The sequence below is a fragment of the Arctopsyche grandis genome, chromosome 10 (genome assembly GCF_051622035.1).
Source record: "Arctopsyche grandis isolate Sample6627 chromosome 10, ASM5162203v2, whole genome shotgun sequence".
Taxonomy (NCBI): Eukaryota; Metazoa; Arthropoda; class Insecta; order Trichoptera; family Hydropsychidae; genus Arctopsyche; species Arctopsyche grandis.
This window is the reverse complement of record NC_135364.1, coordinates 7,983,609-7,999,620: the sequence shown is the minus strand read 5'-3', so window position 1 is coordinate 7,999,620 and position 16,012 is coordinate 7,983,609. Positions and strand designations below refer to the sequence as shown.

Below are 16,012 nucleotides of genomic sequence, written 5' to 3'. Positions count from 1 at the left end.
CTTGTAAAAAGTATTCACTTAACGTTAAAAACATTCCAAAATTTTCGACAAACACGAAACCTACATAGCATTGCACCTAATTAACGAAAATCCATAAAAGAAGAGCAATAATAAATCGAAACTTCTAAGAGGCTCTGATTTCCAACAAAAGTTAAAAAAAAACACCGAAACAAGGCAGACGTATCCCTCCGGAAATAGACAAACGCAGATGAACCTCACCATTCTAATTATCTTAAAGGTGGGTATTCACAAAGAGATTTGTCGGCAGACAAGTATATATCTCGAAGTTAGTTCCCCATGTCCAATTCTTGTAACATCGGGTTTCCTATAAAAAAAAATCCAATACATATGTAGGTACTGTATGCAGTTACAAATACTATTTTTTAAATAAGCGTTAGGGCGCAAACACACAGAGAAGCACGCGGCACCTGTATTTTTTAGGTATTTTGCACATGTAAAAAAACGCTAGCACGCATAATCTATGCTATAGCACCCAGGCTAAAATCCTTGTATTGACATTGATCGATAACGGTAATTCCCATATTTAAAGAAATGTAGAAGAAACTTGTCCAAGTCCAAACTTGGAATCCAAGAACGTGCCCGTGCCGTTCGATTCAGTGTTTTTTCGCTTCAATTAAATTATATAGGTACTATTATAATTAGAGGTCGGAATCTGAAGGGGCCGGAAACGTGCCGCCTATTGTTCCATTGTTGTAAATCCTTTGTAAAAAAGGTTCGGCAAACCTTTAACAATGCATTTACAATCTTTGAACAATAAGCAGCCCCTTCAGATTCCGGGCTCTAATTATAATATCTACGAATCTGGATGATGATATTTTTATGATTTTAGGTTGGTGATCGGATAAATATGTACACTCAAGAGAGCTGCACTCTCGCAACATCCAAACATCAAATAGCCTCAAGAAGAACTAACGCAATAGAATTCCACAAAAAGCGTGGTAATTGTATGTTATCTGAGGGTTAGCACCCTCAGATAATATACAAATAATTTCTCGAAACTGCGCCACTATTCAGTGCATTCTTCCGGGAACCATTCTCATCAGATACAATCTAAAACAATCGGATACAATCTAACACATCGGATACAATCTAACACATCGGATACAATCTAACACATCGGATACAATCTAACACATCGGATACAATCGAGAGAAATAAATAAGCATGTAAACATTCATCATGGTCCAAACTTAAATAAAATAAGATTAACAGCGAAAACACACAGCGATGAACGTGGCACATGGTATTTTTAGACAGTTTTAAACGTGATCGTTAACGTTGTATCCCATATTTGAAGAAATGTAGGAGACCTCTCAGCGGGGAGCCAAGCACACGACGTGCCGTTCTTCCCTGTGTGATTTCGCCCTAAGACCCGAGAGCACGCTACTATTTTTTACTTTCATCTTTTCTAAAAACTACCTACCTACATACCTACATGTAAGCAATATAAAACAATAGAAAAATTAATCAATTAAATACATTTTCAATGGATAGCGGTCAATTTTCTGCCAAGAGTTGAAACATCGGTAGCAAATAGTATATATAGAAATTTTTTATTTTCTTATTGTATATACGTTTTGGCGGTGGTTTAGCTGTGACGTACATACACATGTATGTCGAATCGAAACGACTATTATATGTAATACGGCGAGCGTTATCTCAGACAGACAGACAGAAAGCGATATCATAATACAGTATGAATTTACCATCCTTGTAGAAGTTAGCATCTACATACATATGATACTAGTTTTTTTACCCGGCTTCGCTCAGTATTTGTAATATAAACAGCTTAAACATGGCGAATCTAATAGTAAAAATTCATTTGTCTTTTTATTAAATGTATTTGAATCGAAAAAAATATACATGGAATCGTCGACATAGAAACTTTGTTTTGTTTTCGAAGTTCTCAACCAAAAATACTTATATCCTTACATACATACAAAGTCTCTTTTGAAATTATATATTAGATAATATGGATATATGAGACCCGTCTCCAGACAATCCTCTACGTAAAAGGCCACCTTAAATTTGGACGGGTTTTTTTTGTTATCTCATGGCAAAATACAAAAACCCAACCACGTAAAATGTCAACAGATAACAAACATGGGGCAACGACGTGAGCATATACACACATAGCAAGCCGCTCTACAAATATGAAGAACTGCCAGTGGAGTAAGTATGTACGACATATTATGCATAAGCAGGAGACTTGTTCCCATTCGAGATGGGGAGAGCGTGCCGTCACGGGTCGACAGCTTGGGTTTGGGGAACGAACGATCAGCTGTGTGTCTCACGCGTACACATTTATGTCTGTCTGTGTGTCTGTCCGTGTGTCTGGTATTGATCTGCGGCTGGGGTAAAAGGCGACACCCCACGGCACTGACCCGCACCCCCACACCACCTGCAACCCCTATTGCGTATCGTCGAATCGGTGAACACAAACACCACCACCCACCAAAGTCGACGACACCTAACCCACAGTTTTACTACGGTTTAAGTTCCGAAACGGGTTGAAAGTCACTAGTGAACCCGATTCAGATGTAGATTACGCATATTCATTCATAGATAAGTTAGTCGAAAGGCGACCTGATGAAATTTTGTCCGGTCAGTCTGAAACTGACGGGACTATCTAATAGTTATGTCATTTCAACTATTAGGTAGAAGGGAAAATAAATGTAAAATATCTGGAAGACCAAGCTAAAGGCGGCAGATATTGTTTAGTAACCCTTTGAATGCTGACCAACGCCGATCGCCGTTTTGCTGACAAGTAAAAGGGCCTGCAAAACGCCGATAGGCGTTGTAAATTTTGCATGTACAGAGTAAACAAGAATACTACATACTAAGCCTTTCCAGGTAGCATTGAAAAAAAAATGCATTGAGCATGAGTCGTGTAATTAGTGTTATTCATTTGTCAACGTTGATAAAGTCTCGTTTACACTTTCTGAATTTATAAGCATAGCAGAATTACCCGACGGAAAACGCTAACTGTCGAGTATTTTAGTTTGTGGCTTGGAATATATGTACATATAGATTGAGAGCATTACATTACATTTTAACAACAATGAAGAAGATGAAACTAGTTTTGGAAAAATACGTTCATTAATAGACTTATTTTGTTTATTTTATATTGTTGCAAGATATATTAGAGTCTAAACACATCTTTACAAAACTCGAAATCCTCGGCGGTAGTTATCTAGGATAGTAATCTAGGGTTTGTTTGGATTAGCTACAATTTTTATACCTGCTTTCTATTGAATTTCTAAATAATTCTAGTTGGAAATTTTGGCGAAATTTTCAGCGTGGCGGGCTTTCTACAGAAAAGATGTCAGCACTCAAAGGGTTCAAATTTGTTTTAACTGTAAAATATAGCTAGCATAGCTCGGACGTTAAGCTTCTGCTTACCGTCAAGAAGGTGCCGGGTTCTATCCCTGAATGAAAATGAATTTTTCAGAGTATGCTGTTGGTCAGACCTGGATTTGTGACTCCAGGTTGATCGTTTCCTATCAGAGTTTGCCAATTTTCTCTGATTTCATTGTTGAAACGGTTCCCGGAAAAAAAAAATTGGCTAAAAATCCTTCCTACCTACTATGTCACCACTATTTGAAATTTGATGGATGTACAATAAAAATGTACAATTCATAGATGTCTCGTTAATTTGCGAGTGTCTCGCAAATTAACATTTTTTCAGTGTCTCGCAATTCAACGACTTATAATAAAAAAATGCTGCATTTGTATTTGTAATTGGCCAGGAAGGCGCATTGGGATTTACCTGTAAGGCCTTCCTGGTATATATGTAAAATAAAAAATAAAATATAAAATATTTGTATTTTGAGCAACTGTCATCCATCTCATCCCACATATTTTTCTAATTTCATCCACCCATCTCCCCTATAACCTTTCTTGTACCTTTTGATATTCTCTCGGGTGCCATTCAAGCACTTCTTTCTTTATCTAGGCACGTGATCTGCCAATTCCATCTCTTCACTCTCTCCACTGCATAAACTACTTATCATACTTCTCACACACGTATTGTTTCTAATCTCTCCTTATTATGCCAAACATACAGTATTTCATACTGTTTGCAGCATTCCGGCGTTCAATATCCAAGCTTCACATCCATACGTTATCACTAGAGGTCAGAATCTGAAGGGGCCGGAAACGCGCCGCCTATTGTTCCATTGTTGTAAATCCTTTGTAAAATAGGTTCGGCAAACCTTTAACAATGCATTTACAATCTTTGAACAATAAACAGCCCCTTCAGATTCCGGTCTCTAGTTATCACTGGCGAAAATCATTGATCGAAAATCATTTTCGTCATACAAACTGACATTTTGGATTTGATAACGGCGTTCATTCGCCCAAATGTACCTTACTCTGATTTCATAAGTATCTTTATTTCCTTATATTTGCTGATTTGTCAATGATTAGGCCTAGATTAAAGCCGAAAACACAGAGACACGCGGCACTTGTTTTTAGATATTTTTGCACACGAAAAAAAATCACCTGCTGGAGTGTTTTCTTATCCTTGTATAAACAGAGGTTTGACAATGATCGATAACGGTGATTCCCATATTTGAAGAAATGTAAGAGAAGCATATCAAAATAAAAATAAAATCGTACGAATTGGCAATGACATTGGGATACGACCATCACTGCTTGAGTCTCCTAAGCATTGCGTGCCGTACATTTCAGTGTATCTACGCCGGTTAACTGACAACTCGTTCACAGATTTTCCGTAAACCGATGATGCGCTTCAGGCATTACGTATACGGCCATCTCTTTCTCACCCCGTCTGTTCACCATGATCTTGTTTACTATGTCATTACGTATGCAGCCATCTCTTTCACAGACCGTCTGTTATCGCTGAAAAAATGGTCTGTGAAAGAGATGGCTGCATACGTAATGGCAGAGTAAACGAGATCATGGTGAACAGACGGGGTGAGAAAGAGATGGCCGTATACGTAATGCCTGGAGCGCATCATCGGTTTACGGAAAATCTGTGAACGAATTGTCGTGTCACCATCTACGCCATAGTCTGTTCAAATTAGCCGGAGAAAATCTTCTTCGAAAAGCAGTACAGTGAAATAATCAAAACACATTCCTGATTGCGTCAGATGGTCGCTAGGATCGAAAATGGACCTTTACACTCGTGTCCATATATGAACTGACATCAAGTAACAGCAAACATAAAACTACTTATGTACGAGGTGTGAGCTTTTTATATTCTTAATATTTCGGACATTCCAAAAAGATCCTAGACCTTTCCATTGAAGGCTTCAACATCAATTATAGTCAATTTTATTGTGAGAAACGTCAAATGAAGTATAATATGTACGTCAAAATATCATGTCCGCTAAAACCTTCATAGCACATATTGAGTGTGGTGTGGTGGATATGTTACAGTTGAAGTGTATCTTCCAGTCGAAATATATTTTGACTAGTTGGGATATATTCCATCTAACCTGGTAACAACTACCGTTATAGTTGAAGTGTATTTTTAGTTGTATAATAATAAATTTTGCCTATTTGGAATTTATTCCGTCTAACCCACGTATGTTAGTTGATTCATATGGCGAATACATTCCAACTGGTCAAAATATATTACAACTTAAAATACAGTTCTACTAAAGTTGGTACATGGGTTAGATGTAGGTTAGGTTTTTCAACGTCACTCCATTAGTGAATTTAGTTGGAAAGTCACATTTTTCTTTTGAACACATTTTTAGAGCTATCGTAATACGGTATTCATTACTTACCATTTTTCGTAATACCTGGCAAATATTAGCGCATTATTGAATTGCGCACATTGAAAGTGTATTTGCGCTTATAGAGATATAATATAATTTACTAGTTGAATTGTATTCGAATATGAATGACCTAAAACGCCATTTGGAATATATTGCAACTGAAAATACACTTCGACTGTAACAGATACAAAAAGTTTACTAATGAAATAAATACACCCATAATACCCAAGAAAGCAAATTTTAAAACCAGAAACAACCAGCGGCGTGGACTAGTGGTGAGCATATTATATTTTCGAGCAGAGTGGTCACGGGTTCGAGTCCCACTTGAGCCCCACTGCTAGTCAGACCTTAGTTTTTGACTCCAGGTCGATCGTTTCTTATATAGTTTGCCAATGATTTTCATCGAAACGTTTCCTGTAAATTTGGCATCTCCTTTCCTATCTCTCTTGCTAATCTCAAGTTATTCAGCTTCTTGAGGTTCGACAATTTGATTATAAAATGCTGCAAAAATTTCTCCATATATGTCACTGTGGATGTTTGCATTGTATACAATGCTTATGTATATTGATTATATTGTATCTGTATAGGTAAACTCGTAGCTTTGGGGCGATCTGTAAAGGCGAGTGAGTATTCACGTTCTATGAAATAAAATAAAATAATAAAACTATAGATCAGCTATCGTAAGACTTGACAGCACATTATGTACATACATACATATACATACATAAGCCCCAACATACACGCGCAAGATTTAGAGTCGGCTTATCTCTACACTCCAAACGAAGATCCGATTTGTTTCATCTGTCTTGCGAAAAAAGAAGAGAATCTGAAAGCTCGCAGCCTTACCATCTTAATTGGCTCCTTGTTGGAATAACGTCTATAAATTATGTATGTGCATTATAAAGCATATTTTTCCCGGAAGTTTTCCCCAGTCTACGCATTTGATTCAACGAATTCCTCAATTATGCAAACGACGCAGAGTGGTATTTGGCCTGAAAAGCCGGCCAAAAATCAAAAATTTAAACTTTCACAAATTGAGTTTATGTTGGGATCCCAAACCAGGTAGATAAATATGACGTTACACTGTGGATTCCTTACCTGGGTTAAGCTGACTTGCCATATATAGTCGCAGTCGAATCCTGCCTTTTGTGTGATACGCTTGTTTTTGTTCACGGCATTTTGTTGTTGAACAACATTTCCTTATGATTTTTTATGTAAATAGTGTTTTTGGTGGAAAAACAGTATATGTAGATGTTGAAGAACAAGATGTGTACACTAGATTAAACTAAGTTTTATTCGTTTTAAAATTTAATTTAACATGTTTCAACCTATCGACCACTTTTTCTTTACTTTTTAGTACAAATTGATCTTTTTAAACGTATTGTGCTTATAGTAGCCGAATCAAATTTATGTGATATGAAACTTTCAGATCTCTACTTTTATTCGGGTACCATTTATCGACCCGGCAAATAAAAATAATGACCCTCTCTAAAATAACTCGCACTACAGATTCGGTTTTCGCCCGGCAAATCACACGTCAAATGGGTTGCTAGTAACATTCTGACGATTCCGTCGTGCGACCTATTTTAGAGATGTTATTTTGACATTAAATATCGTTTTGACATTTGTCGTGTAATTTATTTATACAGCCGTGCCAAAAATATTATCCCCTTTTATTCAAATGAAACAAAGTTTGGCCGAATTTGCCCATTAAAAAATAATCAATAATAATTAAGCGTATTATGGAACTCCAATTTTTTACTTATTTTCATTCTTTATTTATATTCCAGTTTCTGGGGATTCCGTCATGTCTATCACCCAAAAGCATCTGCATGATATAATAAGAGGAAGCACCGAAGGGCTTTTTATTCAAAACTCAAAGATTCAGAAGAAACAAACTAGTAACTTTCACAAAGGGTTCCCGGAAAGATGCACTAAATTTGCACTGAATAGTAGCGCAGTTTCGAGAAGTCATAATTTTCAAAGGCACTCAAAAAGAACTTACGCAATAGAATTCCACAAAAAAAGATTAGCACCCTCGAGTAACATAAAAAATACCCCTTTGATACTGTTTTTGTGGAATTCTATTGCGATGGTTCTCCGTGAGCATCTTTGAAAGTTCGGATGTCTCGAGAGTGCAACTATCTCGAGTGCATTTTTCCGGTCACCGTTACAAAGAGCCTTCCCGCAAAACTTGAGGAGTTTCGATAAATTATCAACAATTTTAAGATTGTTTACAATCGTTAATAGCTCGCATTTAATAGTACAGAAAGCTATTTTCTGGTTAAGAAATGTATTTTTGGCCAGGTTTTCAGACCAAATACCACTCTGTGCGACGCCGAACCAAACCACCCCTCGACTCCCCACCCACCCACCCACTCACCCACCCAACCCAATTATTCAAATGAAACGATACGCACTACGCACACGTATGATCCGACAGTTGCATTGCGGTACGAATATATTAACGTAATGCGTTTTTAACCGTCGCATTACGTATACCAAAAGTGCGAACGTTTACATTGAAAATTACGCAATCTACGTTACGTTTACCCCCGCATAGTACAAATAATCGACAAGAGAACTGTTTAACCGGCCGGGTGTAAAGAAGCGTATATACGGACTATTTTCATTCTGTTGACAGTGTAATATTTCAACGGTTTAGTGTTTCTACATTCACCTTTATCTGAAAGCGTGCATCGTATCGCCCCCCCGGCTTCGCCTTTCTATCCTCGTTCTCGTGTGGGATTCGCTGCTCTGAATGTGTACATTCATCCTCTTTGACTCTATCCCTGTGATGTTCAGAGTTTTGAAATCGCTATGAAAGTTTAAAATCTCCAAAACAAACATCCATTCCGCTCTTTTGTATGGCGGATGCGTTCTAGGAATACGGCTAATATCGGATGTAAATATGCATAGTCAAACCGATCTACATAGCATTAGACTTGCGTAAAATGTACATGATATCGCATTCACCCCGCACTCGACCCGCGATGGCCAATTGCATTTCGTTTCAGTTTCGCATTGCATTTTGATCAATAATAAATACAATATTGTTCGTGCGTAAAGCGGTCGGTGGAATATGACTTTTATTTTTTGTTAGTTTTGAGTTTGTGTTTCGTATTTTGAGATATTTACATTAATAAAATTTTAATATAAGATGCGTAACTTTTTGATATTATTAATTTACTTGTGGTATACGTATCTATTAAGGTTTCTGATTTCCCGGACTTTTTCAATTCCCGGGACACGGGACGGAGCCCGGGATCGTTCCCGGGATCCCGGGACACTTGTAAAAAAACTTTTTTTTTCAATTTAATATATTTTTTATTAAAAAAATACATAATATATGTATCTATTAACTCGAAAAAATTTAATTATAAAGGTAAACTTATTTAAAGTAGCTTCTTAAGAATACTAAAATATTTAAATGAGAATCCGAAAGTCTAATTCTAGATTTGGTACAAAAATTTCCAGCTATGGAAAAAACTCTTTCGGTTTCGGTCGAAGTTGGTTTTATTGTTAAAAGGGACGAAAACAATTTTTATAAATTATCGGTTTATTCTCCTGTCAGCATGTATATTTTAATTTCTTTTTTTAAGTCGAGGCTATTTTTATTTACGTTATTTTGTATATTCGTCTTTGATAACTCCTTATTTAATTCTTCATTCATCGTCAAACACACAATTGTTTCATCTTCATCCGAATCTAAAAGAGTTTCTTCCAATGTGGAACCATCAATACAAGAAGGATATACTCGCTTCATAATAGTTTTACCGTAGGATATACATTCGCTTTTATTACAACATTTAAAGAATGTTTTGTTCGGTATAAAATTAGAATTATTTAAAATTTGTGTTAAAAAAATCAGTTTTAGGCTTTTTCTTTCTTCGATTTTAATTTTTGAGAATATTTTACGATTCTTTGTGTATTTGATTTATTATTTCCTTCGTGTAATCGTGAAAATGTTGTATGTTTTCAAGATTTTTTAAAATCCAATTCCCGGGATTCGAGATAAAAATTCCCGGGACACGGGACAACAAAAATTCCGCAAATTCCCGGGAATTTTTGTCCCGGGTCGACCCGGGTCAGAAACCCTAGTATATATATATATAAAAATGAATGTCTGTGCGTCTCGAATAGGCACCTAAACCACTGAACCGATTACGATGAAACTTTCAGGATTTGTTGTATGCATGTCCGGGAACATTACTGTGAAAAAAAAACGCCCAAAAACGGAAACGGAAACGGGAAAAACGGGAATGAGGGTCATTGTAACGCAATAATTTCAAATGTGTTCGCTGCCTGCGTTTTTCGGACAAATGGGCACGGGAACGGGAATTGCATGCGTTATTGTGGCATTGCAACGCATGCCGGGTTCGGCTAGTATTTTATATTAATGGAAATTTATATTTTTTAGACGATAAAAGTAATTGTCAACGACATGTTATGGACAATAATATTATTAAAGACCTTGCATTGAATTATATTGTAATCTAATATATGCATAATTTCGAAAGAGACTTTTTATGTACATATGTAAGTATGTATGTATCTTTTGTTGGGAACTTTGTAAACAAGTCAAAATTTCTATGACGCCGATTCGATTTTTTTTTTCGATTCAAATAAATTTAATAAAAAAACAAATGAATATTTACTATTAGAATCGCCATGTTTACGCTGTTTATATTACAAATACTGAGCGAAGCCGGGTAAAGCAACTAGTAATATTATATAGTTAAATAAGAAATAACTTTAAAAAAATAAAGAAATGATTTTACGGATATATATGGATATATAACTTACATACATAAAAATGCTATAAATGTTCAATTATAAGAGCTTTTTTTACCTAAAGATGTTACGGATTATTTACAAGAGTAAAACTGTTATTTATTGAGGACTTTTCGAAGAGAAAATAACGGGGCTGTGTAGTCATTAAATAAAAATACACGACTTCGACATTTTCCCACAATACGACCTAATACTTCGATTTTTTTAATTCAGAGTTTTTTTTCGCATTTTTTTTTATAATACATTGTATAAGAGCATTTCCAAGTACCTTAATATAGTCTAATATAAAGCTAATTTTCGAATATTTCAGGAGTAATATACATATACATATTACCAGCCAGCACCATAGCTCGGTGATTGCGTTAATCTCGTGGGTTAACCTCGATTGAAAATAATTTATTCCGAGTATAATATGTAATGCTGCTGGTCAGACTCGGATATTTGTGACTCCGAGTCAATCTTTTCCTATCAGAGTTTGCCAATTTATCCGATTTTATTTTTGAAACGGTTCCTACATCAATTGGTAAAAACCATCCTACCCACTATGTATGTATGTCACCACTAATTGAATTTGATTTAAAAATTTATAATCTATAAATTTGTATATATATACAAAGTATACCTGTAATGACATCATGGGGAATTAATTATAAATTGTATTTAAAAATTATATACATATTTTACAGAGTGGCGCAAATGGTAGTATATACACAAAGTGAATCTGATAATTCAATATTCACATCCAAAATTGGAGTCGGGATTCGCGCGATTTTTAACGACTCTGTGATATTACGAATTGTAGAAGTCCTTCGATGAAGCAAAGGTAGACAAGTCCTGGCAACATTCAACACAATACAAAAAAAAAACCTACAATATCTAGGTCATATCCTCCGTAGCCAGAAATATGTAGTACTGCAATTAATTCTTCAAGGAAAAATAAATGTGAAGGAAAAATTGGTAAATTGGATTTAAAGACTTGTTTCAAACAGTACTGAGCTGAGCTGAACTGTTCTTAAAAGTGGTCACCGATCTTTAAAGGAAGAAAGAGAATATCCAGGAAACAACATATTTATTTATTTATTTTTAATTTACACCAGGAAGGCCTAACGGGTAACCCCAATCCCCAAGCGCCTTCCTGGCCAGAAACATTGTACATTTGATACAAGTATTATACAAAGTAAATACATATCAATTAACATCCACAGAGACATTTATGAGCATTTTATACAATTCAGCTAAATTCGAGATTGCTGAAAACTCAAAATTTGCGAGAAAATGGGTAAGGTGGCCAATTTGTTGGAACCGTTTCAATGAAAATCAGATAAATTGGCAAACTCTCAGAGGAAACGATCAACCTGGAGTCACAAATCCAAGATATGGCAGAAAAAACTGGTGGGATTTGAACCCGTAACCACTATGTTCAAAGCATTATATTATATGCTAACCACTAGTCAATTATGCTGGTTATATAATGTTTTTATGTATTTCATTCAGCGATATCATGTATATTTTTTTACAAACCTCTTCTTACTTCAGAAACGATTTGTTCGTGTGACGATGTTTGGTTTCTTATGCGATCGTTTTCAAACTTTGCCATTTTGCTCGGTTTGGTCATTACTTATAGCTTTTTATTTTCTGCCAGGGACGTTACACTTCGACGATCAGTAGTTATTGGAAAAATCTACTGGTTCAATAATGGGAGTAGGTACGTATATAAAAACGTTTCAAATAATCAATTTGATTCCTTGAATCGAAGTGAAAAGGATTATAAAAAGAGCTACTACAATTCAGCGAATACTTTCAGCAAAGAACATCTTTTATATACAATATGTATGTAAATTGGAAATTGACTGTTTTGAATATGACAAGGTTAAGCTCTATATGTACTATATTATATGCTAATTTCAAATTCAATTTCAATATGGAGAGTACTACAAAAATGAATCAATGTCGGTATGTTTTATAAAAAATAATAATATTACAATTAATAAATTTGCAACAATTTCATTATACAGTAATATTAATAAAAATAAACGTTGTATAATACTGAATAGATGAATACTGAATTCTAAACAATAAATCTGTATATTAAATTGGGTACAGACAAATTTAATCGAACAATGATTCTCCGTTAAATGCACAGTATGAATAATTATACACACATATATGCAGACAGATTTCTTGTCAAAGGAAATGTGCAAATCATAGTATTTTATTGAAAAAAAACGTACATTCGAACGTCGATCAAAATAAATACATTTAGTGAAAGCTACATAACTGTAATGTGCAATTGTAGAAAAGTCAAACATAATTCGTTCGTTAAAATAAAAAATAAACATCACGAGTCTGTGAGAACTTTTCGAACGGGTTAACGCCTTTCAGAAATTGTAATTTTTGAAAATCATTCTTCGGGTCAAGGGCAACAACTGATTTAATTGTAATGTACAAATGTTAATTTACTCATTTGATACCTGAATTATACTTAAAAATATGTTCGATGCGTAAATATTTGGCGCATTGTTTACGTCATATTACAGAGGTATGTATTAAATAAGAAAATTGTATACCAATCGATTTAAATGACTCTTACGACTTGTATATAAAATTACACATATGAAAATCAAAACGATTTTTATTCATTACTAATGTGATTACCCGGCTTCGCTCGGTATTTGTAATATAAACCGCTTACACATGGCCAATCTAATCGTAAACGTTTTATTAATTTTATTTTATTTAAATATTCATTTGTTTTTTAATTAAATTGAACGTCACGGATTCTACGAACCAAACATACAAAGTCTCTTTCGAAATTATATATTAATATTGATTTTGTATATAATGTAGTGGAATTTGACTTTTGTACATTCATATATAATTGGCATACATCAAAATGAATCGACTTGGTTTAGATTGCATAAAGTGAGATTTGTTTCTATTTACATACATACATATATATGTATTAAAATAGGATACAATTTTTTATTATTATTCAATTTTGATCTATAGTATGGTGAAATGTAACTATACACACATGTCGAGTGATGATATAATCATTTTTATTATACAAAAATAAATTTATATATTGATAGATATGTACTATTTCGGTCTCCGTGACGAGCCAGAATGTTAAATTACAGAAAACGCAAATATCGGAAGGCAAAGATCTTAATTCGAAAGATCAAAAAAAAAAGGGTGCATGGTAAATGGTACATACTCACTTAATTTGCGCGAGCAGGATACAACAGGAACAAGAGGAACAGGCTTTTCCTCCCGTATTCTGCGCGCGCACATTAATGCGGGAGGAAAAGCCTGTTCCTCTTGTTCCTGTTGTATCCTGCTCGCGCAAATTAAGTGAGTATGTACCGTTTACCATGACTTAAGATCTTTCGATTTTCGATCTTTGCCTTCCGATATTTGCGTTTTCTGTAATTTAACATTCGAGACGGAGACCGAATTTTTATGTATGATTGATTCAAATTATCAAAATAAAAATTGTTTCAAAAACATATTATGAATTTTAGAAAAAAATGTATTGTACAATGAAAAGATTCGTACAATTAGCATAAAATAACAATGCTCTTAGTGAGATACGAGAAATGGTGTACGAGTCGAAAAATTGAATTACACAACTCGCAGGTAAACAAGTTCATACTACATAAGTTTACAGAGCACCTGAAATACACAATTAGATGAATGTGCGAATGGAATGAATGGCTCACCTTCATGTCGCAGATGATCTGCTGGAACAGATTTCCGAGGGCCGAGTACTCTCTCTCCACCGTGCTCCCTTCCATCTTGTTTTCGTTTCGTTTTGTTCACTTTTCAAACACAACGTATTCTCACGGCTTTCACATCGGATACCATTTGTCGAGAGACGCGCGACGCCTGCGACCGAACAAAACATGCATTACATACGAACATCCACTCTGTTGTGTATATATGTAATATACATATATGGACACAAAACAAAGATGGAGGTTCGCGGAAAAACTACACAACCCCGTCGTTAGCCCGCGAGAACGTTGGCCACGAAAGCGCACCCCGACGCGACCATTCCCCCCCCCCCCGACGAAACAAAACAAATCGCGATGTTTCCGATTCGGACGAAAACAAACGATCAGATCGAATCGGAATAAGAGTACATATAATGAAAATAAATAGCGGAATACGAGTGCGCGTAGTATTAAACTAATCGAAATGGAGGGTTGAGTGGGGTGGTGTGGGGTGGGGTGGCAGCACTGGGGATACTTACAGTGAACAGATCGATCGGGGGAGGAGATCAGGGTGGGGGTGGGGATGGGGTTGTCGCCACTTTCCGCCGAGCGATGGAGCGTGGGGTGTGGATGCGGGTGTGGGTGTGGGTGTGGGGTGTGACGAGCACAGCAATGGCGAATTAGCGGGAGCAGTTGAAAGGGGACGGGAACCGGAACGAGGCGAAGACGAGCGCGCTATCGACCGCGACGCCACCACGCGACCGCCGACCACCGACTGCCGACTGCCAAGTATCGGTCGACTTCCCCGCGGCGCTGCTCTTGTTTTTTTGTCGGCCAAAAGCCAACCAGACCCGTTATTGTGAAGATTGCGCCGTTCATCTCCGCATTGCGCAATAAACTATTGCATAAAAATGCACGACCCGTATATATTTACCCATATTCGACTCGCACCAGTCTTTTTCAGATTTTTTCGCATTGAAATCGGAAACTGTTTTTTCAAATACATATACATATATGCAGGGCTTTTTTTCTCATGTAACAACGTTTCGGCACCTTTTTTTCTGCATTTTTTTATGTTTCAAACGAATATTCTATACAATATAATTTGAATATAATCTTTTCTAATAAAAAACTTGACAATAAGTGAGTTCCGGCACCTTTTTTAATAAAAGCCCTGTAAATATGATTTCGGTGATTATTCCGCAAAAAGCGATCTCGCACACGTCACTTAAATCTCTATCACGGAACATCTGGCACCCAAAAACTCTATCAATCGAAAGATACCCACGCGAAATATTTTACTAACGAGAACTCGAGTGCCAGATGTTCTGTAATCGAAATTTTTTCACATATGTATATTACAGGACTTTGTTGCACCAATGGCGCATGCTACAGTCAATGCGGGTCGTGATTTTAGTCTCGTCGATTTCAAAACAGCCCGGATGCACTACTGATTATTACGATACTAACCTATTGTAATATCCATACGGATCTTGATACGCATGAAACTGAAACGGTAGTGAAGCATGCCCTAATCCCAGTTGCGCCAATCGATTATTTTAACTCGAATATAAACATTACCAAAAATATAACTTTCGAGAATCGTCATCGATTGAGATTTCAAATAAGTTTTCCACTTCTCTAGACTCTAGAAAAATCCCCCTGGTGATAATTTTTAAGATAAATAGATATATTGTTTTAATTTTGAAAATGCTGATATTTACTCTATTATAT

At 35.8% G+C, this 16,012-nt stretch overlaps 1 protein-coding gene across 1 annotated transcript in view; it reads right to left on the bottom strand.

The window, feature by feature from the left end:
* The window catches only part of mim (missing-in-metastasis), a 93,115-nt gene extending 78,054 nt beyond the window's left edge, over positions 1 to 15,061 (bottom strand). Inside the window, exon 1 of the mRNA XM_077439633.1 lies at positions 14,285 to 15,061. Coding sequence (XP_077295759.1) covers positions 14,285 to 14,359 — 75 coding nt within the window. The 5' untranslated portion in view covers positions 14,360 to 15,061. The remainder of the gene's footprint in view (positions 1 to 14,284) is intronic.
* Positions 15,062 to 16,012: the final 951 nt, after the last annotated feature.